The sequence below is a fragment of the Labrus bergylta genome, chromosome 23 (assembly GCF_963930695.1).
Source record: "Labrus bergylta chromosome 23, fLabBer1.1, whole genome shotgun sequence".
Taxonomy (NCBI): Eukaryota; Metazoa; Chordata; class Actinopteri; order Labriformes; family Labridae; genus Labrus; species Labrus bergylta.
The window spans coordinates 7,378,432-7,406,126 of NC_089217.1; the positions used below are offsets into that span (position 1 = coordinate 7,378,432).

The 27,695-nt window shown below is 41.2% G+C and overlaps 1 protein-coding gene across 2 annotated transcripts in view; it reads left to right on the forward strand.

Annotated features, from left to right (window-relative positions):
• wnk1b (WNK lysine deficient protein kinase 1b) overlaps positions 1–27,695 on the forward strand; it is an 84,867-nt gene that overhangs the window by 43,060 nt on the left and 14,112 nt on the right. The window contains exons 4-26 of one of the 2 annotated variants that reach the window (XM_065951571.1): positions 3,271–3,491; positions 4,620–4,777; positions 8,776–8,864; positions 9,553–9,692; positions 9,785–9,864; positions 10,106–10,363; positions 10,715–10,784; positions 11,370–11,563; positions 15,297–16,709; positions 19,005–19,097; positions 19,925–19,999; positions 21,432–21,707; positions 22,135–22,205; positions 22,343–22,490; positions 22,685–22,801; positions 22,956–23,066; positions 23,642–23,693; positions 23,952–24,104; positions 24,880–25,792; positions 26,212–26,525; positions 26,605–26,675; positions 26,969–27,025; positions 27,548–27,631. In XM_065951571.1, the coding sequence (XP_065807643.1) occupies positions 3,271–3,491; positions 4,620–4,777; positions 8,776–8,864; positions 9,553–9,692; positions 9,785–9,864; positions 10,106–10,363; positions 10,715–10,784; positions 11,370–11,563; positions 15,297–16,709; positions 19,005–19,097; positions 19,925–19,999; positions 21,432–21,707; positions 22,135–22,205; positions 22,343–22,490; positions 22,685–22,801; positions 22,956–23,066; positions 23,642–23,693; positions 23,952–24,104; positions 24,880–25,792; positions 26,212–26,525; positions 26,605–26,675; positions 26,969–27,025; positions 27,548–27,631 (5,158 nt within the window). The remainder of the gene's footprint in view (positions 1–3,270; positions 3,492–4,619; positions 4,778–8,775; positions 8,865–9,552; positions 9,693–9,784; positions 9,865–10,105; positions 10,364–10,714; positions 10,785–11,369; positions 11,564–15,296; positions 16,710–19,004; positions 19,098–19,924; positions 20,000–21,431; positions 21,708–22,134; positions 22,206–22,342; positions 22,491–22,684; positions 22,802–22,955; positions 23,067–23,641; positions 23,694–23,951; positions 24,105–24,879; positions 25,793–26,211; positions 26,526–26,604; positions 26,676–26,968; positions 27,026–27,547; positions 27,632–27,695) is intronic. The other variant, XM_065951572.1, reaches the window with a different exon arrangement.

A 27,695-nucleotide genomic window follows, 5' to 3' on the forward strand; every position in this document is an offset into this window, starting at 1 on the left:
AATTTTAATAATGAAAGAATACAAAGAAATCTCTTCATTTTTCTTGTTTCCCTAAATTAAAGCTGTATTTTCCCCAAAAGAATATGCAAATATTCAACAAGGTGATCAGCAATAAACTTGAACGATCCATTTTTCAGTTGTATAATTTACTCCTTTACTTTGTAAATATCTAGGAAAGAAATTCTGTCAAGAAGTTGCACACATTGTAAAGTTTGTCCAGTGCATGCATGGACATATATGCACAGGGTCAAGGCTGCAGGGGTTTGGCTGTCATCCAGATGAAGCCTGTAAAAGGAGACAGGACTGTGTTGTAGGCTGAAGAGGTGGAAAAAATGAAAGGGAGATGGCGAGAGGGAGGACTGATAGGGAGGGAGGGAGACGGTGAGGATGGAAACACTGACCAGCGTGGGCTCAGGGTATTAGGGGCCCCTTATCTATGTATGTGTGTGAGAGAGACAAAGAGACATAGAGGCATGTGATTGTACCTTCTCTCCTGTGTGTCTGTGTATAAATTCTTGCCACTCACGCTTGAATGTGTACTGTATGTTCTCTGTATTCATACTTCCATACATGTGTATTTAGGTTTGTGTGTTGAAAAGCGAGCACGGTTGAGTGACTGTGTGTAGGAGCAATGCTTTGTGCAGCGTCACTCCAACATCCCATGCCGCAGGGCGAGGTAGAGGAGGCTGTAAGGTAAAGAAATTAAAGGAAGAGGGGGAGAAGGAGGGAACGAGATCGCTGTTTGATATGAGTTACCTGAGAATGAGATGTGGAGTGTGACATTACCTTTGGCATTACAGAAAGGGAGTCATTTTTTTAATCACAACACATGACGCTTCAATTTCACAGGTATGCATTCTGTGATATGTTCCCTTAGAAAGTCTCCATTAGATTTTTTTTAAATCATAATGTGTCCTGAAGGAAAACTCCCAGTTAGAATATGTGAATCCACCCAGATAGTTCTGCCTGATAAAGTCTTCAGTGAAAAAAACAGCGACTTGGTCATTTCTCTGTGAACTGAAGAATTTTAGAAAGAGTTTTATTGTTGAATCATTCATTTTGATTTGCATTTCCATTTCTCCCAATTCATTTTCTTGTCAAATTAGAAATGGGTAGTCACCTTCTTGAATATTGTTATTGTCGGTGCATTGCTTCATGTAAGTGATATATGGCAACAGCTGCAGCTGCATCCCTTTCTGAAGAATAGAAAGATTTGACACCTAATTTTCTCCAGTCAGTGAATTATAATCTGGGATGAAGTTTTGTTTTGCTTGTACATTCTTGTGTGTGCCACAGCAAAACTTTCATTCAGCATATATAACAAATAAGAGGAAGCAAGTTCCACTTTCTTATTTGCTACATTTAAAAGAGCAAATTGAAGACGTATATTTGGGCTTTAAGAACTTTGATCAGCTTTTCATTGTTTTCAACTATGACTAACTGGGATTTTACATGTAACTCAGAAGAAGAACAAGTTCTTTATATGATACTGCAGACTGAGTCAAGGCTGGTTATGTGAGCAGCTCTCTATTAAGTGAAGACAGATCTACAGTTGCTTCAGTGTTAACACTCATGATCCCTGCATACAGTAAGTGGAGCTGTGATGCTGAAGCCAGACTCAACGATGCCGCTGTGCACAGGCTCGACGGTCTGGACTTGGAGAGCATTGCTGGTGGAGATAAGATCCTTTGCAGGATCCCCGAGTGGTTCAGGCAGCTGCCTTTTATTCATCAGCAACACTATTCAGATTTAATATGACAAAATGAAAGAATTGCATTAAAACATAAAGGGGTGAGTTGATGTTCAGCTCAGAGAATTAAAGTGCTTAAAAGATTAAACAACAAGAAACAATCTTATTCTGACGGCTGTAATGCAGTCACATTTGCACACCAGCTGAACAAATCTAAAGATTATTTTGGAGAAGTTGATCTCATCATCTGGATAATGGAAGGATGTACTTAAAGGGAACACACTATGCTAACTCTGCCTGTGTTTTACTCTGCGCTTGAATACAGCTAAAGAGCTGAATAGAAATATGCAGACTCGAGCGTAATGTGAATGAGCTCATCAAGAGTGAGTGAGAGTGAGATTGATTTAAAATAAGTTCTCGAAGCGCTTTAAAAGAATTATGACCGAATCCCTTTTCGTCTAATGGTTGCATCTAATTTAATCCATAAAGATAAAACTGCCAGTTAAATGACTGAGAGTGAAAGAGACGTTCAGTCAGTCACATGCTTGTATGCAGCGAAACAAAACATACTCCACACAGTTATGGACCTGGGGTCACTGGGTTTCCTCCCACATTCCAGAGTGGGACTAACCAGGTGGACTAGAGCTCCTCATCAGCCACAGGTGTGGATCTGTGTGTGGATCTGTGTGTGACCTGTCCAGGAGGGTCTCACTGATTTCAAATCCTGTGTTATGCTGGGAAATGTTCCAAACTCATAACTCTGGACAGTGAAGTGGACAACTCCCTCTCAGGAATCATGTGAAGAAGTCTTTGTTGATGTGCATTAACAACTTTTACACTGAAAGCTGTGTAAAATGTGACATTTCCATGAATTTAGTTTTATATTTTTACTTTATGTAGTGTTAAATTCCCAATAATAAATGGTAATAATTGTTAAAGGAGTGCTAAACCTTCAATTATGTTGAATAAGTCTGTCAATAAATACTTAGATTTTATCTATTTGAAACATATTTGCATATAAATAAATGTTTGTGTTTTCAAGCTGTAATTATTCTGTTACAGTTCTCCACCATCTGTCTGTCAGTGACAAACTGTTTATCATGAGTTGTGTTTCATTCTTCTTATATTTGAGTGTTAATGATGGATCCCTTTAACAAGGAAATATCTGACAGCAACCGCTTATGTCTGCGTTAACGTTCATTCTTAATTGAGGTCTTTGAAAGGTATCATTTGTGTTTGGGCTTCTAATGGCCTTGTGTTGCCTAGTGTTGGAATAATGACTTCCCCTGTTATACAATCATTGATTACAATCAATGCAGTTCAAAGTGTCACCTCAATGCCTCCAATCTTAATACAATGCCCATAATACAGTATGTCAACTTTGTTTTTACAAGCTTTTGTAGCATGTGACTTTCAAAGAGGAAACCAGTTGGCAGTAATTGTGTCAAACAAAAGCCCACTTGAGCTGGATTCATGCCTGATGTTGTCTGGTTGAACCTGCTGCTGTCTTTATAGGATTATACACTTGATCCTTCTTTGACTGACTCGCTCCTTTATGTGCCGTCTCTTTTGTTTTGCAGCTACCTGAAGCGTTTCAAGGTGATGAAAATCAAGGTCCTGCGTTCATGGTGTCGACAGATCCTGAAAGGCCTTCACTTCCTGCACACCAGAGCCCCGCCCATCATTCACAGGGACCTGAAGTGCGACAACATCTTCATCACGGGGCCTACGGGTTCCGTGAAGATAGGGGACCTGGGTTTAGCCACGCTGAAGAGGGCCTCGTTTGCAAAGAGTGTCATAGGTAAGAACACTGCAGCACTCTGTTGCATGCAAACAGGCCTGCAAGCAGTCTTTATGAAGGTGGAGAAAGTGAAACAGTTTACATAATGTATGTTTTTGCAATAATAACAACCAATTTGCACACACACACGCAGGTTGACACAAGCTGTCTCTTAAGAGCACAGACATGAACATTCTACACAACTACACACACCTACTGTAAATCAACTTTACTGCTTCCAAAGTGTCTGCTTGTAAAAGCAAACCACAGGTATTTCAAAAGTCAAATATCCAGCAGCTTAATCCTGCTAGAAAGCTAGGATTAAGCTATCTGGAGATGTGATGAAGAGAACATCCCCAACACACACCCTGCACGTACAGTGATGCACACTGAAACTTAAGCTGTGCTCCATATATCAACTTGGCTGCCTTTCAGTAGTCAAGTTGCAAAGTTGACCGCAGATATTTTGGTATTCACACATTCTCACACTCAATTACATGAAAGTGCATTTTCTCATGCACTAGAGGACAGACTGCTATGCTTTGTAAATCTCGCAGCTGCTTTGTAGTCATTCAGAAGACCTCAAGCACTTGGACCCTCGCAGAAATTCATAAACAACAATGCACAAATAACATGGCACAATCAAAAAATACTCCAAGCCTTTAATGTGTTGTTGTTGTTTTTCTCAGAGGAAGACACTCCAAACCAAAGAGGATTTATGATATTAAGGGCTAGATCCACTAAGAATGGATCTTTCCACTATGCAATGTGCAGAAATAGCCCCCGCAATCTGCCCCTTTTTATCACCCTATCCACAAAAGAATTTGCACTAATTATATGTCCATCGCTAACACTCCCATCAAGTTTCCTGCTACGAGCAGTTTGCTCTTGTCTTGCATCTAAATGTGGAGAAAAACAATCTGCACCTTTCCTGATGAAGCTGTTTTGCCTACATAAAGATGATGAGCTACAGTAGGAGGGGTTTCTTCTGATTTGCGCGTGCTTTGTGGATTCCACGCCGTCTGTTTCTCTCAATTTGCGCAGGTTTAGTGCACACAAAAGCAGCGCAATCCTTTTTTGGATCTGGCCCTCATTGTAATATGTTGAAATATCAAAGTTTTTTGTTTTGTTGCATCTCCTTTTCATCAGGTACTCCCGAGTTTATGGCTCCAGAGATGTATGAGGAGAAGTACGATGAATCCGTAGACGTCTACGCCTTCGGGATGTGCATGTTGGAGATGGCGACCTCAGAGTACCCCTACTCTGAATGTCAGAACGCTGCCCAGATCTACAAGCGGGTCACTAGTGTAAGTCTGACTTTCTGCTACGGAGTGTGTGTGGCAGAAACAGAGTGTCTTTTGCATGCTATAGCAGTGAATGGTGAAAGAAGTCATCAAAATACAGTATTTTCATTTGAATCTTCACCTCCCCCAACAGCTCTCTCTGCCCCCTCACCTCCACTTACTTGTTTACTGACTATACAGCATGAACTGCAGGAGATCCTGTCATATGACTGTGTTTTTGCACCACTTAGTCGCTCTTGCTTACTCTCCCTCTCTACCTAACTCTCTCTCTCTCTCTCTCTCTCTCTCTCTCTCTGTCTCTCTGTCTCTCTCTCTCTCTCTCTACCTAACTCTCTCTCTCTCTCTCTCTGTCTCTCTTGCTCTGTCGGCCTGAAGTAAAAAAAAAAAAAAAAAAAAAAGATAACAGTAGCACTGTGGAGACGAATAATTTTTTGGCTGCACCTCTTTTCACCATCGCTCGAGAGCAAACATGTCAAATCAGGCTAAACAGATCTGACCTCGAGGGATGTTGCTGTGGTGGCAGTTCACCAGTAGCTTTGCAGGGTGCTATTTTCGAGGAAAGTGAGGGTAATTGTCTCGAAGTAAAACAGAAAATCTATTCAAATGTCAAAGGCTTAAAATAAGGACAATACATAAAATCATTCAAGGTTTGTTTTTGATGTCTTGAAAGGTTGAAAAAGGGTTGTCAACACACACCTACGTCTTACTATGTTAGAGGAATCTAATTCGACTTAACAGTCTACTTCTTGACAGACTCCAACATGTCGAGATAAAACACCTTACTCACGTTGAACTTGTCTGACATTTTGTTGGAAATTCTAAGAGGCTAAAAAATAAGACAGAGACCAGAATACCGGCAGACAGAGAGGATAACAGATGCAATCAGAGGCCGTTTTAAGTTGAGTGCTTGTGAGGTCATCACCCCTACTCACTAACGCACTCTCTCTCCTCTTTCTCTCACACTCACACACACACACACACACACACACTGTTTCTTATGGACGAGTGCACCCACCATCCCCCTCAGCTCAAACAAGCGCTCCTGTTACTGTACCTCTGGTGAACATTAAAATTTAATGGAGACTTCACACACACTGACAGAAATGGGAGGTTTATTGTCCTTTAAGTTGCACACAAATAATAAAAAACTGTGTTAAACAAGTTACTGTGCGGATTTATTTCTAACATTTTTAAGGTAGTGTAGTAACTCTTTTCTCAGTTTCAGCTCAAATGTCTAGCTCAGTCTGACCAGTAAATTCATCTTGACAGGATTTGTATTAAGATTGCATCCCCGCTGCTGCTCACCACCACAAGACAAGAGATTCCTGTTAGACTGTCTGTCTTCTGTCATCTTTCTTTCTCCGTATCTCTAGATTTGATTTAAGACGCTTCATGCACAGAATAAATCCACACGGTATGTTCACATCCTCAATTAGATCCAAGAATATTAAATTAGCGTTGTGACCTCAGCCTTTGGGGCAAACATCTTTTTATGTGTGTGTTTTTCAGGTAAAAGTAATCACAGGATACACAGTATATGATGTTTACTGAAAGCAGGGAACCTTTAGACTGCGTTGTGACAGAAAAACAAGTAGTTAAACAACAATCTGAGGTTGTCTGTGTTTGTTAGTGTCACCCGTGTACACACACACACACACACACACACACACACACACACACACACACACAGAACCTTGTGACAACCCCAGGGTGCCCCAGTCACCTGCTCCCTTTTCATTTCGGTGCCTAATCCTCCCTTACAGCTCTCCTCCTGTGTCCTCACAAAGCTAGAACCCTCAGTTAACTCCTGATGTGTTTAAAATGTTTGTTGCGATGAATAAAACAGAAACAAATAATTTAAATACATTTCTTTCACACACTGATAGTCTGCTGTGTTATAGTGCACACCATAGCATACAAGCAACACTAAGTCAACCAGAATCGTCTAGATGGTTATTAAGACTATTACAGTAACCCTTAACAGACCACTGTGAGGAATTTGGCTAAAACTAGTTTTTTTGTTTTTTGGTCTATTGTCTTTTTTCTATTTCACTGATATTTCTTGTTCATCTTGGTCCTCACAGTGCATTTATCAAGCTCTCTCATCATCAGATGATATCTGATTTTAAACTGTAGCCTCATCAGCCTATTAGACATTACAAAATCTGATTTGAGCCCCAAAACATTTCAGGAGCTGCAGGATTAAATAAAAACCAATAATGATAATTACTATAATAAATAATACTCTTTAATTATAGACCAGGAGTGATCACAAGATTATTGTGCACCCTCTATTAATGTTCATATACTTGACTGAAGATTCAGGAGCCTTTGCATTATGATGTATATGCTGATAGCTGCTCTTACTCTATAACACTTTGACATACAGTGTTGTTGACTTATGGCCTGTAACTTTCTAGAACATTCCTAGCGTCCAATCAGCCTTGTTAAAAGTAAAATCTCAAACTCTCTGTCTCTCTTTCTCCTTCATCCTCTGTTCTTCTGTCAGACTTAATACCATTACTTTCTTCATCAGTCCTAACGTTGTTTGGCCCTGGAATCTCACAAGGATTGTGTGTGTGTGGGTTAGAGAGTGATGGGGGGTTCTTATGTAATTGTGAACTGGGGGCTGCAGTAGTGAAACAAGCCAAGAGAGTAAGAAAAGAAAGGGATCAGAAGGAAGAGAGGACAGGGCTGGAGGAAAGGGGGCAGGCTGAGGTGGTCATTTTCTGGAACAAACAGCAACACAAACATTTCTGTCTGTTCTGGCACTCACTCAGTCAGTCAGCTATCCAGCAAGTGTAGTGAAACTTTTCTTATCTTAAGTTAGCTGTCAGTCTAACAGCTTCTAGTGTATGTGTCTCAGGTCTTTTTAGGTAAGTGACTTTATTTGTTAATCTTGAACACATCCTTTCTCGTGATTTTACTTCTCTTGTTAGTGCTGTGCTTATACAGCTTCCAAACACAGTCTGTGTTTGGGAGAAAGTTTGTGCATTCGTATATGTAATGTGTTATTTGAGGTAATTATCCTTTTGCAGTGATTTCATTTGTGTGTTAGAATCACATTATATACCAGAAAGCTGAGGACATTATACACTGCAGTATCGACCATACAGGTGTAACACTAAAATGTCTGTTGTCGTTAAATGTCGGACTTTGTTTTCTCTGGTTGCCTTTCATTTCTTTTAGATTTAGTTTCAGCTCCTTTCTTGGATGTCTGTTCTGTTCTTCCACTAACAGAGTTTGAACAAATGGACTGGTCATTAAGATGCCGTCTGGCAAGCTGTGTAACTGAACTTCTGTTCACTTTTGGGCTACTGATGAGTGCTGGGAAAACTTTTTGAATGCCTTCAGAGTTTACTTGTTGTACGTTACTTGTGAGTCCCCAAAAAGTCGGTTTGAATGACCATTCTTTTATCATAAGGCCTCAGAGAAGTTTTCACTTAGTGCCAGACTTCTGAAAGGGCCCACTGGTGCTTTTATTAATCAAGATAAGATGAAGTTGTTGTTACTTCTCTTTGCAGATTTTCTTGGTTATATTTGCATTTTGTGGGGGAGGGTGTAATTACATTTTTTCTTACTTAATTTCCGTGTGATTAGTTTTGGTTTATCCTGCAGTTATTTAACTTGTTCTATATTTGCTATACAGAAAAGTCATTTTATTATGCATTACATAACGAGGCAAAAGGAAAACACTAAGCATCACTAAAACACATTAAAACACTCAGAGAACGAGTGAGCATAAAATGCATTGACAGTATGTTTGTGTCCATTGAAAGATGACAGCCAGGTAAACATCTGAAGTGAAGTGTCTCTTCACCTGGGTGGGTTTCTCTTGAAAGTCATCTCTGGAGATAAATAAAGTACAATAGAAACTCCAGCAAGTTGCTCTACCTTATTATGACCTGTGTGTGTGTGTGTGTGTGTTTGTTTCTGGGCTATTGATTTAGTGTTTTTCTCTAAAAGATTCTCTGACTTCACTGCTCTTTCTTTGTGTGCAGGGAGTGAAGCCTGGCAGTTTTGACAAGGTAGCCATTCCTGAGGTGAAGGAAATTATAGAGGGCTGCATCAGGACAAACAAGGATGAGAGGTGAGATGTGAGAAGACACAACAACACAAACCCAAACACACACACACACACACACACACACACACGTACAGACTATCTTTGCATTGCAGTGCATTCAGTCTCTTACTTGACGAAACAGATGTGATCACAAAAACATGATCAAATAACACATTACTACAGCAAACACAACATAACAGAAGAAGAGGATCTGTGTGACTTCCTCTAATCCTGTTCTGATTCACAGCCTCTCGGTCAGAAATAAGAAGTCCTCTGTTCTCTCATGCCACATGCCAAGACATTCACTGTATCCTCTCCTGCTTTAGAAATAAACCAAGGCTTAACTCATACGTGTCTTTGTTTGTCTTCACATCCTCCCTATTGTCCAAATTCTTGGGCCCCTTGATGAAGACAGGTTATCTAATTTCATTTCTGGGATCTGGTTCAAGAACACTCAGTTGTCATTGTATTTGTTTCTTTCGTAATCGATTAGCCTATTTAAGACCCATTAGAAGGTTCCAGTGCATAACATGTATACAGCTGTAGCAGGGCTAGATGTTGTTGCCATGTTGATTCCAATCAGAAGAATGAATCACCACATCCATCCTATTAGCTTATCAGCTGCGGGCCAGCTCACAAGGCACTGCTGATCTTGAAGTCATTGGTATAAAATCAGCGCATACCTACTTTTTGTCTCTTTTTTTTTTTCTAGGTATGCTATAAAGACCCTGCTGAACCATGCGTTCTTCCAGGAGGACACAGGCGTCAGGGTTGAACTGGCAGAGGAGGACGATGGGGAAATGATCGGCATCAAACTGTGGCTCAGGATAGAAGACGTCAAGAAGCTCAAAGGCAAGGAGTTATTTGTTTGTTATCTTATTTATTTACCAAATCCAAAATCGGATTGAGAGCTCCCTGAACGTCTTTTTGTACTTGGTTTGCAGGCAAATACAAAGACAACGAAGCCATCGAGTTCTCCTTTGACCTGAATAAGGACGTCCCTGAAGATGTGGCCCAGGAAATGGTGCGTCCAATGCAGGGAAAGAAGTGATGAATGGTTGGACAGATGGACACGTAATGGGAGGAAATGATGGGTTTTTGGCAGAGAGAGGAGGCAGAAGGGAAAGATACTTGGTAGAATAAACAATTTAGTTATAGAAGAAGCAGAGTGTTTTTTTTTGTGGGAAATGCCTAATGGAAGGGGTTGAAGTTTTTGAGTCTGTTGGGTACAAAGAGCATCTGTATGACTTCACTTAACTCCCCAGGTTGAATCCGGCTACGTTGCTGAGGCCGACCACAAGACCATGGCCAAAGCGATCAAAGACAGAGTCTCTCTGATCTTGAGGAAGAGAGAACAGAGACAGCTGGTACGAGAGGAGCAGGAGAAGAGAAAACTGGAGAGCGAACAACAGCGGCAACAACAGCGGCAGCAACAACAACAGCAACAACAACAACAACAGCAACAACAACAACAACAACAACAACAACAGCAACAAGAGGCACTTAAATCAGCACACACACAGGTTTGTTGAGTTGTGAGCTAGTTAGCCTAGTGGATGTTTGCAAAAAAGTTTTCACTTTAAAAGTAGATTTTCTTAAATTGATTTGGTTGTTGTGACATCAGACTGGTTAGGACGAATTAAGGTTTTTACTTTTGCAGTCAGCAAGCAAGAAGTCTTAATCATTGGTGCCTCACTTAAAATGTTCTATTCAGCGCCATTTCCACCTCCGCCAATGGTTCCTTTTTGTAGTTACATTTTTTATTTGAACTTTGATTGTGTAAACAATTGTATGGTAAATAGATCTAAGCTTGACTCGTCAAACCCAAAAAGTTTTTATTTCTATAAACTGAGCTTGTGTTTGTTCGTCTGCAGGCAGAGGTAGAGGAGACTGAGGCGGAGCAACAGCAGCATCACTATCAGCAAACCGGCATCTCACACACATGTAAGCAAAACAACAAACAGACCGTCTTTACAGGACAGCATGAGCACAAAGAACAACATTATTTTCATTTTTTTAAACTCCACCTGTGTTAAAGACAGAAACATATATCTATATAAGGATCTGTAATGGATTAGTCAAAATCATTATATTGTTCCATTGCATCCATCTTCAGAAATATGACACAGAACTGAACACCTCTTAGATAATATTTGCTGGGCAGACAACCATTCTTATCAGAGCCAGGAGGGTGATACCAGCACCATATTGTCTTTGTCTTCCTGTAAAGCACCAGCAGCCATTGTTTGGCTACACCTATCCTACTGTTTACTGAAACTATGAATTTTTCCTTCCTCTAATTGTATTCCATTAAAGTTGTTCAGAAGTTATCATGGCTTTTGTAAACAAAGCGTCCTCCCTGGTGGCCGATGCGCCTTTTTATGCTTTTTATAAATGGCCAACAGAACCTCTATTACATGAGATTATTCCAGTGTCAAAGTCATTTTGTAAACATAATTAGATTCTGACTCTGACACACACTAAGTGTCCTAATATCTGAACACCTCTCTTTCTGTCTTTCTCTCTCAGCTGAAGGAGGTTTGGACAGCGGGCAGAGCTCCTCTGTTTTCTCCTCAGACTCCTTCCACCTGGGTCAGCTGACCATGTCATACAGCGGCCCCCCCTCCAACCAGCCCCCTTCCCAGCCCCAAACCCCCTACCCTCTCCCCCCCTCTTCAAACCCTCAGCAGCACCCAGGCTACGCCCAGCCACCGCAGCCAATGGTGAGTTGTGATGTCATCCAAATTACACATGCATAGATTGTAGTGCATGAGTGAGCACAGGGTCATGTTATACTCGTGTTGTGTTGCTGTGTGTTGAAGATGACTGATTAATTTGAAGTGAGCACTGCTTTGGAGTGAAGTTTGCAGTGTTTAAAATAGGTCCTTAAAAAAAGCATGGTGTTGCGAGGATTGTTGTATATGGAGAAGGAATTCATCCAACGTGAAGATGACAATTTCAAGACAGCTTGTTTATCTTATTTCAGTCAACATCCCAGTTAGTTAAATGTACTGCCTCAGTCAGCTTAATAGTCTTTTCTCAGCCAGCTAACCAGGTAGACAGTCAGCCACATACTTTAATAAAATCCTTGTTGTTAAATAGTTATTTTATTTTCTGATGTTTTATATCTTAAAAGTGTGCAGGTCATTTTTTCCTCCCAGCGGATGTCATGCTCCCTTCAATCCTCTTCTTCTTTTTTCTTTCTTTCTTCAGTCCTTCCTTTTGTATGATTATATCTTTCTTTCTTTTACAATAGTCCATCATTTCATTTTTTTTATTTACCGAACTCCTAATTGTAGTTTTAAAGTTGTTTATTGCCTTTATTTATTTTATTGCTGTCTTATTTTGAAAATGTTTAATTCCTGCATATTGGCTCAGAAACACATACTTTTTACTTTGCTCATGTAGAAGTAATCAGAGAAGAATGACACATTTGAGACACATGTAGATATGTTGTTGTTTATCCACTTTGTTGTGCATTAATTTGGCTCATTTTTTAAAAGACACACAGAAGTAATTTAGACTTCATTGATATGATAGGTGCAATTGTTTAATCCCAGTGTACTGTATAGCTCAGAATTCATTGATTTACCATCAGAAGCGTTGGATTGGCAGATGGAAACTCACTAATGGAGATCTGACCATTTGCTATTAGATTTCTCTCTCAAACTTTTCCATCTGGTGTCCTTAAAGCCACAAATGCCGTCCAGCCTCTGCTGACTGATTTATTACTAAACTGACTGATGATTGTGTTTGAAGGCTGATGTACTGAATAATTAAATTGGCTTATTTTCAGGTCTGTATGTGATGTAACATGACATTCACCAGTAGACCAATTCCCTCCCCAAAGGTTGTTAATTCAAGCTGCCAGACTGGTTTATCTTCATTTAATCTGTATTTTACTTTTGTTATTTTGCTTTTTTGTTTAAAAGCATTTTAAACTTCTCTTCTCTTTGTTTTTTTATTGTTTAGTATCAGTCATCATTCGTACAGGTTTAATTGTGTTCTTTATTTGAAGTTTTATTTCTATCATTTCTAAATTGTATATTTCTTTGTGTTCATATTTTGTAAACATTGTTACATTCCTATTTGTTGTTTTAAGTTGTTAGACATGCTATAACTGTTACTAGTACAAAGTCCCGGGTGCAATAATTCCTCTAAACCCTTTAATTATACATTCTATAACTCAGAGAATTATTCATGAGTTTGTTAATGGCATTTTTCATTTAATCTTTAAGTTCCCATATGATTGTCCATTGGTTGTGTTTACACTTTGTTTTGTCCATTGGTTGTGTTTACACTTTGTTTTGTCCATTGGTTGTGTTTACACTTTGTTTTGTCCATTGGTTGTGTTTACACTTTGTTTTGTCCTTTGGTTGTGTTTACACTTTGTTTTGTCCTTTGATTTTGTTTACTATTGTGTGTTTTAATTTCTTTGTGTTTGTTTTCCATGTGGGCCCCACCCTCCTCCATCTCCCCTCCCCTACACACAGCCCATGTTGCGTCGTCATCGGAGTCGTAGCATGTCTGTTTGCGTCCCCCCTTCCTCCTACTCCTTCTCCCATGCTCCTTCACCCGTGGCTGTTCGTCCAAAGCCGCCCTCAACTCCTCCTCCAAACCTGTCCTCCTCATCCTCCTACACCAACAGCTCCCCCTGCATGCCTCTCGCAGCTGAGAGGGACACATTCGCCGGGCGCCTCTCAAAGGCCCTGGAGTCAGTCCTCCCCCTTCACTCTGCCTCCTCCTTACCCGGGGCCAGGCAGCGGAGGGCCAGCCTGCCTGCACTGTTCTCCAGCCCTGTAGGTTCAAAAGCCTTAATCTCAAAGGGGTCATATGGTCTGTGAGAACCAGAGAGGGAGGGAGAGAGAGAAATATGAAGGATATTATCCACACCTCTGTCTGAAAGTAGATAGAAGTGTTCACTTTTCCTGTGTTCTTTTTTTTGCGTCCAGAGAAGTGTCCACTGTGATTAAGATACAAATGACCGTTACTTGAAGCTGCTCGATAAGGATTGTTTATGAAACAGCTTGCATTACTCATGCTGATGCAGCAGGGTTTTTTTTCCATTACAGCTTAGAACAAACTTTCAAAAGACAAATGAGTCAACAACCACATGATTCAGAAAATGTCATTTATTTTCTTAATCCAATTTCATACCTCTGTAGCCTCTCCAGCATGGTTTACTTACTGAATGTGTAGACTGTCCTCCTTAAAGTAAATGTTGTATAATGAGAGGTCAGCTAACTCTTTTTAAAGTTTAAAATAGTGTGGGCCGAGCCAATGCTGTACATTAGCAAGTAATCAGATAGTTCAACATTACGTGAATACAAAATACTGTCTATTCTAAATTGAAGTGGATTAGTGTTACTTTAGTGTTTGTCAAACTTGGTTTGCTTTCAGACACTGCTGTGAGTATTTCATTTTACCCATCCATCTCTCTTCATCCCTCTTTTAGACCTCCATGTATTCAATTATACTCACTGACTGGCTTGAGCTTTAACTTGCTCAATGAAACAGGCGTCCGCTATCAGGAAAACTGCTCATTTGACAGCAACAATTAGCTAAGTGGTTTTATTAAATTGTAAGTCCTTATTAGACAGCTGGAAGGAGAGAGAGGACAGGACACGAGGGAAAAGAGCAACAAGCTAACGTTTAGACTCAAAAGACAAGTCCCTAACACGACGTCCCTAAGGCGACCACCATTACCTAAAATTAGAATTTTACTTTACATGTGAAGACCACAACATGTTAACTATTGAGCCTGGATAGTTAAAAAAAATCATCTGCATGCACTTCACAATGAGTATACTTGTCTCGTAAATATTAGTCTTAGCAGGTGAAAATCCTACCCTACCTTTGAACACTTTGAGGTGAACACAGGCGGTAACCACACTCCACATTAGGGAATCAACATTTTCATCATCTCCCTTATATTCACTCAATCTTTTTAACAACGCTTGAGTTGTGAGCTGGCAACTACTTAAAAAAAAGTCAAAGTTAGGTCAGAAAGAATTTCTTAAATCAAAGACAGTTTTCCTGAGTGCAGATTCTTTGTGATATTATTGAGCCTATAGCCATCATTTAGTCTTGCTACTCTGTATCTTCTAACCAACTGTGTACCTTTTACTGTCTTATCGTTTGGTTGTCTGCTTGTCTTTGTGCTGTATCACTCTGTCTGTCTTTGTCTGTCTGCCTGTTCCTCTGCAGCTTTGTGTCTTTACACTACCTCCTCACTTCATCTCATCATTCTTTGACAGCTGATTTGTGTATTCTGACTTATTTAAACCACATCATTTCGTTTGTTATGATGATATGTCTCTTTTTTTCCCCTTTATATTCTTTTTGAAATGATACTCCTTAATGCACTATTTTCTCCATTTCATGTTGGGGCGTTGCTGTGGTTCTCTCTCATTCTCTGAGTCTCATCCTTAAATCCATTGTATCTCATTGTCACAGCAGCATACAATGCCGCACCCCTACAGTGGCGGAGCAGGAGGAGGAGCAGGAGGGAGCAACCCTCTTCCAAATCTCCCAGACCCCTCTGCTTTTTTCTTTCCCTCCATCCCTGAACGCCCCATTTCATTCTCACCTCCCCCCACCGGGCCTCCCAAGTCCTACAACACACAGAGACGTAAGAGCACGTCCATCCTTGAGGCACACACAAGACACTTCCAGCCTGCCTACCCTCGCTATGGCAGCAGCCTGCATCCTTTTTCTGGGATGGAGGGGGTTGAGACCCCTTCTTTCTACATGGTAAATCCCAGTTTTGCTGCAGCTGCGCAAAGACTTGGCGTTGGGGAGCCGCTGCATCTCCCAGGACAGTCTGATCCAAGTATGTATGCCTATAAAGACATGAGAGCAGAGCACGAGGAAGCAGTGAGGAGATTAAGTCTGAATCAAGCTGCCTTATTGGACCATTACGAAGCAATGGCATATGGAGGTTACCCAATGACTGCCCACCAGCTTTTCCATCAGCAGAGGCAAGCCGCCGCTGCAGCTGCTAGTTTGGTATATGAACCTGTTTCTGCACCACAACCAGCATTCTTGCACCCACACCTTATCCAAAGAATGAGTGCACACAGCCCAATCCCTCAACCCTTAACACCAATGAGTGCACCCGCAGGTGCCGGTGTTACTTCTTCCTCATCAGATGGGTGCTATCCTCCACCTCAGCATGCATCTCCGTCTGCTTTCTCCAATTCTGCACCTCCAGTAATGTCTGACACTCAAATGCCAACTGGTAGTGTGTTTGAGTTCCATTTAGCTGCAGCTGCCGCAGCTGCTGCAGGAGACCCGAGCGTCCTCACATCCAGACTCTACCGGGCCCGGAGGAGCTCCATGGATCTCCCTCTAGAAGACAACACTGGAACTGGATCAGGAGGTTCAGGCACCTACAGCCGTCTCCAACCTGTGACAGAAGAGCTGTACTCATACATCAGTCCTGAGCTCCCCCTACCGCCAGGAAGTCTTCTTTTCCACCACACAGGTTTAGCTGCTAAAGACAGAAGCCCAGAACCCTCTAGTGATTCTATGGCCTCTTCTGACGCAGGGGAGTTTCAGTCGCCTCCTCCCCCTCCCCTCCTTCCATCAAATGACTCGTCTGCCGCTCAGTCCATCCCTCACTCCTCATCCCTGTACGAGTCATTCGGAGTAGTTTATCCCATAGATCCCCAGGGACATCCACCCTCCATGCAGAGCTTTCTCCCTCCCACTCCATCCTCCGAGCTCCCGCTGGGGGAAGCATCAGCGAGTCAGCTGGAGTCTATGATCCAGAGTGCCTGGGCCCGGCACGGAGGGGTGGTACCAGCCCAACCTGATATGACGTACCATGAGTCCTTGCTGGCCATGCAGGCCACGAACCCCAGTCTGGTACTAAGTTTAGACCTTAAAAGTTCCCCTACACCTCAGGGTCGATTACTAGTGAACATTTAATCAGTTGCTTTTTAGCAAAGATCCACCAACACCTGTAGATGTTAAGATTATTTTCAAGTAATTTGGTAGATTTTAATTGTAAATACACATTCAGTCTTTTTGAATGAAGATGAATAGAAAGCGGTGTACTGACAGAGTGGATCTGTCTTTGAAAAGCAGCTGATTGAACATATATAAGTAATTTGAGCCGAGGTTGAAGAGGTTGCCCAATCCCTGTTTTTTAGTTCACCCTGCCAACCCAGGAGCCCCTTGCTGAAGCTTACTTGTCGTCATGTAGTCTTTGGTTGTGATTTTAATCCCCACCAGAGTGATTCTCATACTCGCCTTCAGAATGTCTCACATAATTCATCCCGTTATAGATAATTCAAGAGCATAACTTCAGTCAGAAAGAAGTATTAAGATTTACAGATGAGGGCACGACCAAGGTCACATCTGTGTCCAATGAGGACCAGAATTATTCAAATGTTTCATTCAGAAGGCCGTCTTTGAGACACACTCTGGTGCTCAAGCTTTACAAGCCAACAGTCTAAGCCCCCTTCTTTCTGTGTTTATTTTGTGCATTTCATTTTGGTTTATTTCTGTCAGTATCAGTAAGTAATATTTTGTCTGTATGTTCATATATGAATGTATATGAGAAATGTGTGTTTGTGGGAGTATACTGTTTGAATGGTATACTTGAATTTTTGCTCATGCAAATCCAAAGTCCACTTGGTCCAAAGACAGTATTAAATCCTTCAAATGAAGAGTACTGAATATGTTAAAAACCTTAAATAACAGCAACATTTTCTGGGAAAATGCATGTAAATATAATGTGATAAGAAAACACAATTTATTAATGATAAAACTGTGAGACTTTGTTGATTTGTATGGTCAAACACACAGAAACATACAACAAAACCAAGAGGGCTTAGACACCCCCAGCTGTGTAACCATGCAGATAGACTTTTCATTTGTATATTTAGACTCCTGCTGTTGTTTTGTGTTGTAAGTGCTAAAGATATTGGCTTTAAGTCAGTTCTTTATGGAAGCATATTGTGTTGTCATTTTCCTGTTCATACTGAAAATCATCTTACTATAAAAGGTTCAAAGCTCACACAATCCTTAAACCCTTAGAATGCTGAGATCACAAGTGTCACTATTACTTTCTTCATTTGATACTTTGAACCACTTCCTATCACAGATCTTTCTTCTTCACTACCTCTGGTTTTATTTCATGTCATTTAGTTTTCTATTTACTTTTTTATTTGTGCTGTGAAAGTATTGATTGCGTTAAAGTGACCGCCTGTGTTTTTTTTTTTTTTGGCTTTTTTTTAAAAGGTAGGTGACAGTGTGTGTTGTGCAAGCTCCCATCAGACTTTGTAAAGGTGGGCTTCACTAGATTTATTAAGAAACAAACAGCCTTCTTAAGGTTCATATCAAAAGAAGAGTCATGACTCTCTGTCTGATGCTGTCCTGCAAATTTATCATATAATGTAGGAAGGAAGAACCAGCCACATGTTGCTTTGTTTCCTGCTTGAAATGTAACAGAATCAAAAAAATGCAAACAGTTCCAAAGCTTAAGATCTGCATCATTTGATTGTTTCAGGCTTAAAAACAACTTGAAATAAGTGTTTGAGTTGGAATAATTCTCTAATGATGGTAAACATTCTCATGTTTTTGTACAGTGAGCTCCATAGATTGTCCAACACCAACATGTGATTACGACAAATGCAGAATATTTTCCATCATCATCAGGAACTGGAAGAGTTAGCCACCATACAGAAGTCACCATTTATACCCTTACTTTTACATTGAACCTAATGCAGCAGGTGTAAAGTGTCAGCAGTTTCAGTTTTAATAGTTCAGTGTTTGGCGTCAGTACTCTAGCTTCTACTCTGTGCTTTATTGATGTTTTATCACCTCCAATCACTTAGGACCTGCATGTGACAAACCCTGTACTTACACCCTGCCTAACCCCAGTACTGTGTCTGTACTGTTTTATATGCTACACAAGCTGTGAATTTGCATATATGTGTTTCTGTACAGATAATTGTGCGATGTGTTGTCTGTGTGCATGTGTGCATACACAAGAAGAAAGATACCAATCAACAGAACATTAGACGTACCTTGTGTTTGCACTCATGTGACAATTCTGACCTTTCAGCTTCAAACGTATTCTCATTTTGTTCTTGTTTTCTCCTCTTGATTTCTCCTCCACCTCTGCCTGTCTCTCCTCTCTTCTCTGTCCTTCAGCAGCAGGTTCAAGCTGCCCCCCCTCAGCCCTCTCCAGGACCCCCTCTTGTCCCTGCCACCAGCCAGCCAGCTCCTCCCGGCACCTGCCAACAAGTAAGAAAGCCAGAAGAGGAACTGTAACAACCACTTTTCATACATCCAAACTTCTCCTTCTTCTTTGATTTAATCATTTTTCACACTTTGATTAATCCCACATCCATTTCATGTTCAAAGCCCACAATGATAAAATACCAAAAATAAGCCCACCCTATTCTTGTGCTCATACAATAATAACTTGTACATCAGCGTTCTCTTTGAAGTTGTTGCTTTTACTTGAAGGAAAACCCTCCCACAGAGCTGGCACTTTGCCCATAGTAATATCAGAGTATTCCTGTGTTTGCCCCCCAGCACCAAAGCACTGTAAAAAACTAATTGCAGCCATTGAGCATGAAATCAGTTACCATTGATCAAATGTTTCTTGTTATAAAAAAATGTTTTTTCAGTTTCCTCATTTGAACCAGCCATTCTCCCCTAATTACGCTCATCATGTTTGATATAAGAGTTGCATTTCAAAGCTGGAAGTGCTGTCACATGTTGTTTGAACTTTCTTAAAGTTTGAGTGTTGAGATAATGTTTAACTGAATTTAACAAGATGAATAGGATTTTTTTTTTTTACTGCTGAAATGTCCGTTTTATTCTGCTTTCCCACAACTGGGATTTCAGTTAATCCAGGTTATTATAAGAACAGCATGAAAGTGAACTTTACCTGCTAAAAACAGCATCACACCATACAAGGATCTTTCTGTGCATCAAAAAGATTTACATTTGATATATTTGGTAACATCTTCTCCCACTCCTCTCTCTGTCTCTCTGTCTCTCTCTCGCTCTGTTTCTCTGTTTCTGTCTCACACGCTGTCTCACACTCTGTCTTTCTCTCTCAGGTCGCTTCATCCAGTCAGAGTGTTGCATCAGTTCAGAGCCCCACACACACATCTCTGCCGCAGGCGTATGCACAGGTGCAGAAAGTAGCAACACATTCAAATGTAAATGTCACCCAATACTGCATAAAAAACACAAGCTATCAGTAGATTCTGGAAATTCAAGCTCCACATGCATGCCTTCGTTCATCTTTACCCACACGCACATAGTAATTATATGCTTGAACTTTTGCACCCACAAACATTGATTTATGACAGAGTTCATCACGGTTTGATTAACCTTCAAATAACTCTGAGTTGTTTTTTTTTCTCCACTGGAGATGTATTCATACATGGACAGATTAAATGAAAACAAGATCCACATTCAGAGAAATCATGGCAACAATTCCTCCATAATGCTCTGAACTGTACAGCATAAGACATTATGTTTAACTTGTTTGGAGAAAGATACAAGACTGGAAGCTAAAGTTTAGAGTATGGTTGAAAAAGCTTATTAAAAAGAATACAGTCCCAGATAAACTGCACATTTAAGCTAATTTGATTAGATGGTCCTTTGACCTTTCAGTCCTGTTATTGGCCCAGTCTAGGGACTTATTCAATCAGCTTTTCAGTCAAATATAAAATATTTCTCTTAGCTTACAAGTAAATCATGTTGATTGAAAACAACTTCAACTTTAATAAGTTTATATATAAAATGATTTTGTTCTCTTTGTCAGTATTGCATGATTTGCCTGTCTTAAAACGTGCGTTCTTTATTAAGCTCAGTTTCTTCTATTTTCCTTTCCATTCTTTGTCTCTCTCTTTTGCATGCTGCCTGTGTTCATCTCCGGGTTTGTTTGGTTATTTGTGTGTGTGCGCGTGTGTGACTCTGTCTGTATGCATGTGTGTGTGTGTTTTTATGTTTGATATTAATTTCATATTTCTGACACAAAACAAACACGCTTATATTTTCAGTTTTGTGACCTCAGTCCGTCTCCCAGTTTAGAACATCTTTACTTTCTGTACCAAGCTGCTCATCTAGCTCTGGTTAAGGTATCATTAAACAATGCAGTGTTATATATATGAGTGTGTGCGGGTGCCCCTGTGTGTCTGCATAGTCCAAAACAAATTTCCCTTAGAGGACAATAAAATACATCTTATCTTAGCTTTTTAGAAGGTATAGGAATGACTTGAGTCATGTTTTTAAGTGTTTAAGCCCTTCTCTTGTTGAAGCCGTACTGAACACGTCTGTAGAGATCTGACTTGTTTGTGGTTGCATGGTCTTACTGAGCAGTCGTGTATGTTTCACAATCAGTCACACAGTTTGTGGTTATTTTCTTGTCACTAATCGCCTCATCACGTCAGACCACCTTTCCGGGTTGACCTACGTCCTCCTCCTTCCTGTAACTTTGCCGCCTCCCTTTTTCTCACCTTTACCTTCCAACCTTCTCCTTCTCCTTTCTCCCTTTTTTTTCCTTTCTGACCTTCCCTCTTCCCTCTTCCCGCCTCCGGCCCCTCCTCCTCTTCTCAGCCCAGTGTAACTCCATCTGCTGTTCCCTTGGTGACCCCGCCCTCTCCGCCATCCCTCCCCGTTACCATGCCGACTGCGGCGATGGCCTCCCCTCCCTCTCCTCTGCCAACCCCTGTTAGAGTGGTGCCTACTACTGTTGTTTTCCCTCCTCCTCCTCCTCCTCCTCCTCCTCCTACTCCTGTGCCCACACCCGTGCCTCAGCCGTTGGCCACTGTGGTGCCAATCATCAGTGTAGTCACCGCCCCGCCTGATACCCCCATGGAAGCCCCTCCCCAGGTACTGGACAGTCAAACCCACCAAGTGGATGCCTTGTCCTGTAGCTGATTGCAGCAGGCTTGATTTATATCATTTTAATATATGAATTTGGGGTTTATTAATATCATTAAGGTTTTTTTTTCATAGAACTACTACTACCTGTCCAAGCTTCAAATCACAGAGTGGTCTTTAGAGTGTGAATAGCCTGAAACAATAAGGAACGATAAGTAGTCTATCTGCCAATGTGTCATCTGAACAGCATGATAGTTTAGTTTCCCTAAATTCATTTCTTGCAATCTAGATCTTTTTCTCTTACCTTTGTCTCACTTTGATCTTATTTCATGCTCTCCTGCTGTATCATCTTTTTCCCTTTCTGTTCTTGGTAGCAACTTTGCTGATTATCTGTGTGTGTCTGTGTATTATTCATGTACCTGTGTGTATGTTTCAGTCCGCCTCTCAGTCTTCAGAGCTGTCCCAGTCCCAACTACAGCCACCTCAAGTACTTTCATCAATAGAGAGGTAATGAATGCATTTACAAGAAAGCTCATGCATTGACTGAATTGATGGTCACTTTTCTCAAAGGATTTAATTTAATTTTTATTTTTATAATGCCGTCTCTCTCTAAATGTGTCCTCTGTGTCTCCCCCGTTCCTCAGTGGTCACTCTGAGACTTCAGGCCTGAGCGACGGAAATGAAGGTGGAGGTCGCCATGAAGGTCGCTCCACCAAACGACATCAGAGACGCTCTGTGCGAAGTCGATCACGCCATGAGAAGATCTCCAAGGCCAAACTCAACGTTCTAAGTGTAATGATTCATTCTATAAATCTATAACGTCATAACTGAACAATAAAACTTTAATTAAAGGGTTTGCTACAGAGTTATGAGTTTCACTAAAAGTAATGAGAAACATCTAATCAGGATACTCATTCTCTACCCTTTCTCTCTAACTGTGTCTTCTTGTTTGTGTTTTTTTCTCTCTGTCTGTGTTGTACATGTAGATCTCAAACCGAGGAGACAGGGTGGCAGAGTGTCAGCTGGAGACCCACAACAGGAAGATGGTGACTTTCAGGTTTGATCTGGATGGAGACAACCCCGAGGAGATCGCACAGATCATGGTACACAACTGCCTTGTCCTTAAGCTCACATTGAGAGATCACCTGGTTCCCATATACGAAGAAATACTGTAGCTTTGTTGCTGCCACAAGTTACACACAAATAAAACACACGCCTTAATGTGACTGTTTTTTTCTCTTGTGTGTTTGTGTGCAGGTCCAGAGTGAGTTTATCCTGGAGAGTGAGAGGGAGTCGTTCATTGAGCAGGTCAGAGAGGTGATAGAGAATGCTGATGAGAAAGGACTGGAGAGAGACCCAAACAGCAAGGTCAGTTCAACACTTGAAATGTATCAATTCTTATCTCTCGTAATGGTTTGAAAAAATTACATATTAAGCTCTTTCTCAGCAATTTTAAATAAGTCTCAGGGGTCAACAAAACTTGAAAAGTTTCTATTTCAGAACGGTGAAGCTTTAAATTCAAGTGAGTTGTGTTTGACCACGCCTGTCTGGAAGGGCTAGGGTGGCTCCATGCCCTATTGTTTACAGTGAAAAGGCAGACTCAGGGCAGAACAAACACCCAGCTGTTGCAGAGTCACCAGCCTGGGGGAGGAGTTACTGCCCTTTGTGATGTCATGAAGGGAAAATCTCCAAACAGCCTGTCTGAGCACACAGAAAAGTTGAGGGAGTAGGTAAAATACAAGGAGGATGGGCTTATCTCATAATTAGGTTGTTTGTCAACAGGCGAGAGACGTTAGTTTTAGAAAAACATGATCAAGTGAATTTGTATAATATGTGACCTTTAATAGAAAGTTCTGTAATAGGTACTGTTTTTTTTTTTAAGTAAAACTTTGATTGCTTTATGTGTAATGTTTGTGCTTTTACTGTTGTTTCCTCTCTAACAGATGGGAAGTGATATGGTGCAGCAGATTCCTGTTATATCTGTTCCCATGCCAGGTAAAGACAACAATGTAGAATACAAACAAACAGCTAATGGGGCTAAATGACTTGGTGTACCCTGAGCATAGCATTTAATTATAACAAAATGTATAAATAAGACAAAACTCCACACAGAAATAAATTGAGGGCTTCTTTTTAAGCTCCCACAAAGTGTCCTGATGATTATTTTTAGATGAATTGAGGTAAATCAAAGCGTCTTGCATATGAATTCTCTCTAGCAGATAACACTAATGTGTAACTTTAATCTCCCCACAGACATCCCTCCCAGTGCTACAGCACAGGTGGTCCATTCAGCAGGGCGGAGGTTCATCGTTAGTCCCGTACCTGAGGCAAGGCTGAAGGAACAGACGTTTCCTCCCTCTTCTTCTCCTTGTCATTCTCCTGCCCCTGCACCTCCTGTTGAAAGTGGTAAGGATGGTAATGTCATTATGTTGAATGCCAAATGAGGAAGGACAAACAAATTAAGTACAAGGTTGAAACAAAAAAAACAAACAGAATTGCCCTTTAAACACAAAATGCAGACTGAAGCATTGTACTTTGAAACACCCACACACTTATCAGATTAGGCTGTAATGCTTTTAGAGGAAATAGCAAAACAGTTCTGTATGGCTGCAATAACACACTGGCATTTATTCAATTTGATACCATCGGAGTATAACAGCTGTATCTGATCTTCATTTGGATATCGTGAATTAAGCAGTCGTCTGACCAAATTTGTATTTAAGTTTAAGCTCAAAGAAAAGAAAAAAACACAAGCTAAAGCAGTGATTCTGAGCCTTTTAGCTCTTCTTTAGATTTTCTGAATGATGATACACTGATCCAGCTGTATTATTTGTTACTGGATTTACATACCTCTATGTTAACAAAGCCGTTTCATAAGTGGTGAAAAATCCATCATTTTAGCCATACACTAACATTTCTTCTTCCCAGATATTTATTTTGAAATGTAGTTTATAGACCCAACAGACATCTAAATTTATCAGATTTTGTGCAGTGTCTTCTGGAGCTCCAACTTCTCATATTCTTTTATAAAGTTAAGACTTATTTATTTAACTCCATGACCTGCTTTGACCTTCTTAGACAGGAACTTTCTTATTTTGAAGATAATACTTGCAAACAATAAAAAAGTATTTTAAGGTCCTGTGTGTTAAAAGTAATTAAGACACAGTCTCTTTTTTTTCAGTCCCTGCAGCTTCAGCTCCAGCTCAATCCCAGACACCAGGCCAGAATTTGCTGCTGTCCCAATCTGCCGGAGCAATCAGTTTACAACAAGCCTTCTCTGAGCTCAGACAGAACCAGACTCAGTTTGATGCTGGACCCAGCACAGCCCCAGCTTCCATCCACTCCAGTCATCCTCCTCTGCAGCCTGCAGCAGCTCCTGTCCCCACACAGGCCAGCTCTGTCACTCCTCCTGTGGATTTAACTGCTGGACTTGTCCCTTCAAATCAAAACCAGACTCTGGGGCAAGTCCCGGAAACCCCCTCCTCCGTCCCCCCCTCTGTGTCTGCTGTCTGTCTCAGCCCTCCTTCTTCCTCCTCCCCTCCTCCTACTGTGGTGAATCAGTCCATCCTTCAGTCACAGGTACTTTCACAGGCAGGGATTCAGGCTGTGTCTCAAACCCAGGGACAGGTGCAGGTCCAGGGACAAGCACAAATTCAGCCCCAGGTCTTCACCCAGCCTCCCACTCAAACTATTTCTGCAGCCGCTGCTACTTCAGTCCCTTCAACAATGCTCACCTCCCCTCCTGCTGCCCAGACTGCTCCTCGTGTAACCTCTCCACCCTCCTCATCCTCAACTTTTATCACCAGTGACGTCTCCTCCGACCTCCCATCAGGCTCCCCCATCACCTCCTCCACTCCCTCTCTGTCTTCCACCGTCATCCCCACAACCGCCATCCCAGGCCCCCAGCTCGCTCCTTCTGCAGCCATATCCTCCCACCCCTCTCCCCCTCCCTCCACCACTTCCTCCTCTGCTGTGGGACTGCAGCCAGTGACTACAAATGTTCCTTTGGTTCAACCAACATTGGTCCACTCCCAGCCACAGACGGCCGCCATGCCCGGTCAGACACACACGCACTGTGGGGAATGTGATGCAAGGTTAGAAGTGACTGATGTGTTTTTATTTTCTGTCATTACATTATATTTGACAAATGAGAAATTCTCAAGATCTAAGCTACTGAATGTCTTGCAGAAGTTACAATGCCTTGAATAAATATTCACCCACTTCAACTTTTTCCATGTAAAATCCCTTTACAACTACGAGTTAAAATGTATTTAATTTGGGTTGTACGCAGCAGAAAAACACACAATATTCCACAACTGAAATCAGGTGACATTGCCTTCAGGTTAAACTGTGCATCAGATAGGCGTGTGCTTTTTAGCCTGCATCTGTTTGTTAATCAAACAGTAAAAAAATCCAAATAAGTCTACTGGATATTCCATGTTGTAGGTCTTTAAGATGTAGAAAAGTCACATTGGGGTCATAGATACAAATCATTTATTGATCTTTTTCTCAGGTGTGAGTCCTCCACTGATTTACAAGGCAAACCAGACGACATCCAAGCCCTGGAGATGAAGCTGCGCTCGCTCTTCATGGACCTTGGTGGCGGGGTGTCTTCAGCCGACATGTTAGCATCCGACCCTGCTTCTGGAACCCATGCAGCTGGTACTTCATCCCCAATAGGACCCTCTTCTACCTCCGGCACATCTGTCACCACACCTTGCTCCAGTCTGCCAGCTAATCCTCCTCAGCCCCCCTCCAGTTTAGCACTGGGGTCACCTGTTCCAATCCAGGGCCCAGGAACACCGATCTCCACTCCTGCACCCATTGGTACGTGTATGCATAACATTATGTGGTCTGCATATGGGCTTCTTTCAGTTAATAATACAGATTACTGACTTTATTACAGTTTCTACAGTCAACCCTGCTGCATCCTTTGGCCAGACCACTCCATCCAAACCCCCTTTATCCAGGGTGCCGGTAAGTTATCATAAAACTATACTCTTTCTTTAGGTCTAGCATAGCATTTGCAATATTGATTTAGTTAATTATTACCAGGCTAGTTTAACAATGCTTCTATGAATCTTTAAATGTAATCTTTCGGAGTTCAAGATGTTCTAAATCTTTCTACTCACGTTTCTTGTTCTCATCCGGCATGAAAATATAACATTCTCCACAACGACCACCATTCTCACAACTTCATCTCCAAACCTTCTCTCTCTCATTTCTCCCACTCTGTCTCTGTCACCTCCTCTTTTCTTCTCTGGGATTAGGCCAGTTCTCCTACTTCAGAACTCCTGCCATCTTTCCCTGGACCTTGTCTAATACAGGTGTTTGTTTTTTTTCTCCTCCTATTTAGACTTTATTTCCAATGCATTGCTCTATACATACTGTGCCTGTGATGCTTCTGGTTACAGTTCCATGTCCTATCTGTTGTGTATAACCAGTGCTTTCACTGTGCTCGAATATATTTCAACCCTAACTATCTGACAAACACTTACCAGAGAAACTCTTTCAATTTAAACCAGTCAGAACAACAATATTTCATTCTTAGCAACTCATAAGAAATGATGAGAGAACTCAACAAGGGCAAAGAAAGTGACATCATTTAACTGCAACACAATGCAGATACTTCTCTGTTGAATGAAGAGTAATATAGATGTTATTGTGAAGGGCCAGACCTGTCCTGTTAAAACATTTAGGTCTCAGGAGGCTCGTGTCGTTTGTGTGTGTGTGTGACCTCTACAACACATATTGAAATATGTGTGTGCTTTTGTCTTCTCTGTGCTAATCTTCACTTATCAATTGCGTTTTTCTGTATGTGCATGTAACATGTTATCCTCTTCTGACAGTCCCAGCAGCCTCTGGAGGACCTGGATGCTCAGTTAAGGCGAGCACTGAGCCCAGAGACGGTTCCTGTCAGCACGCACACACAGGTAAACACACATATGGGATATCAGCATGGTATCGTTTCATATTTCAAATTCAACAACTGTGGTG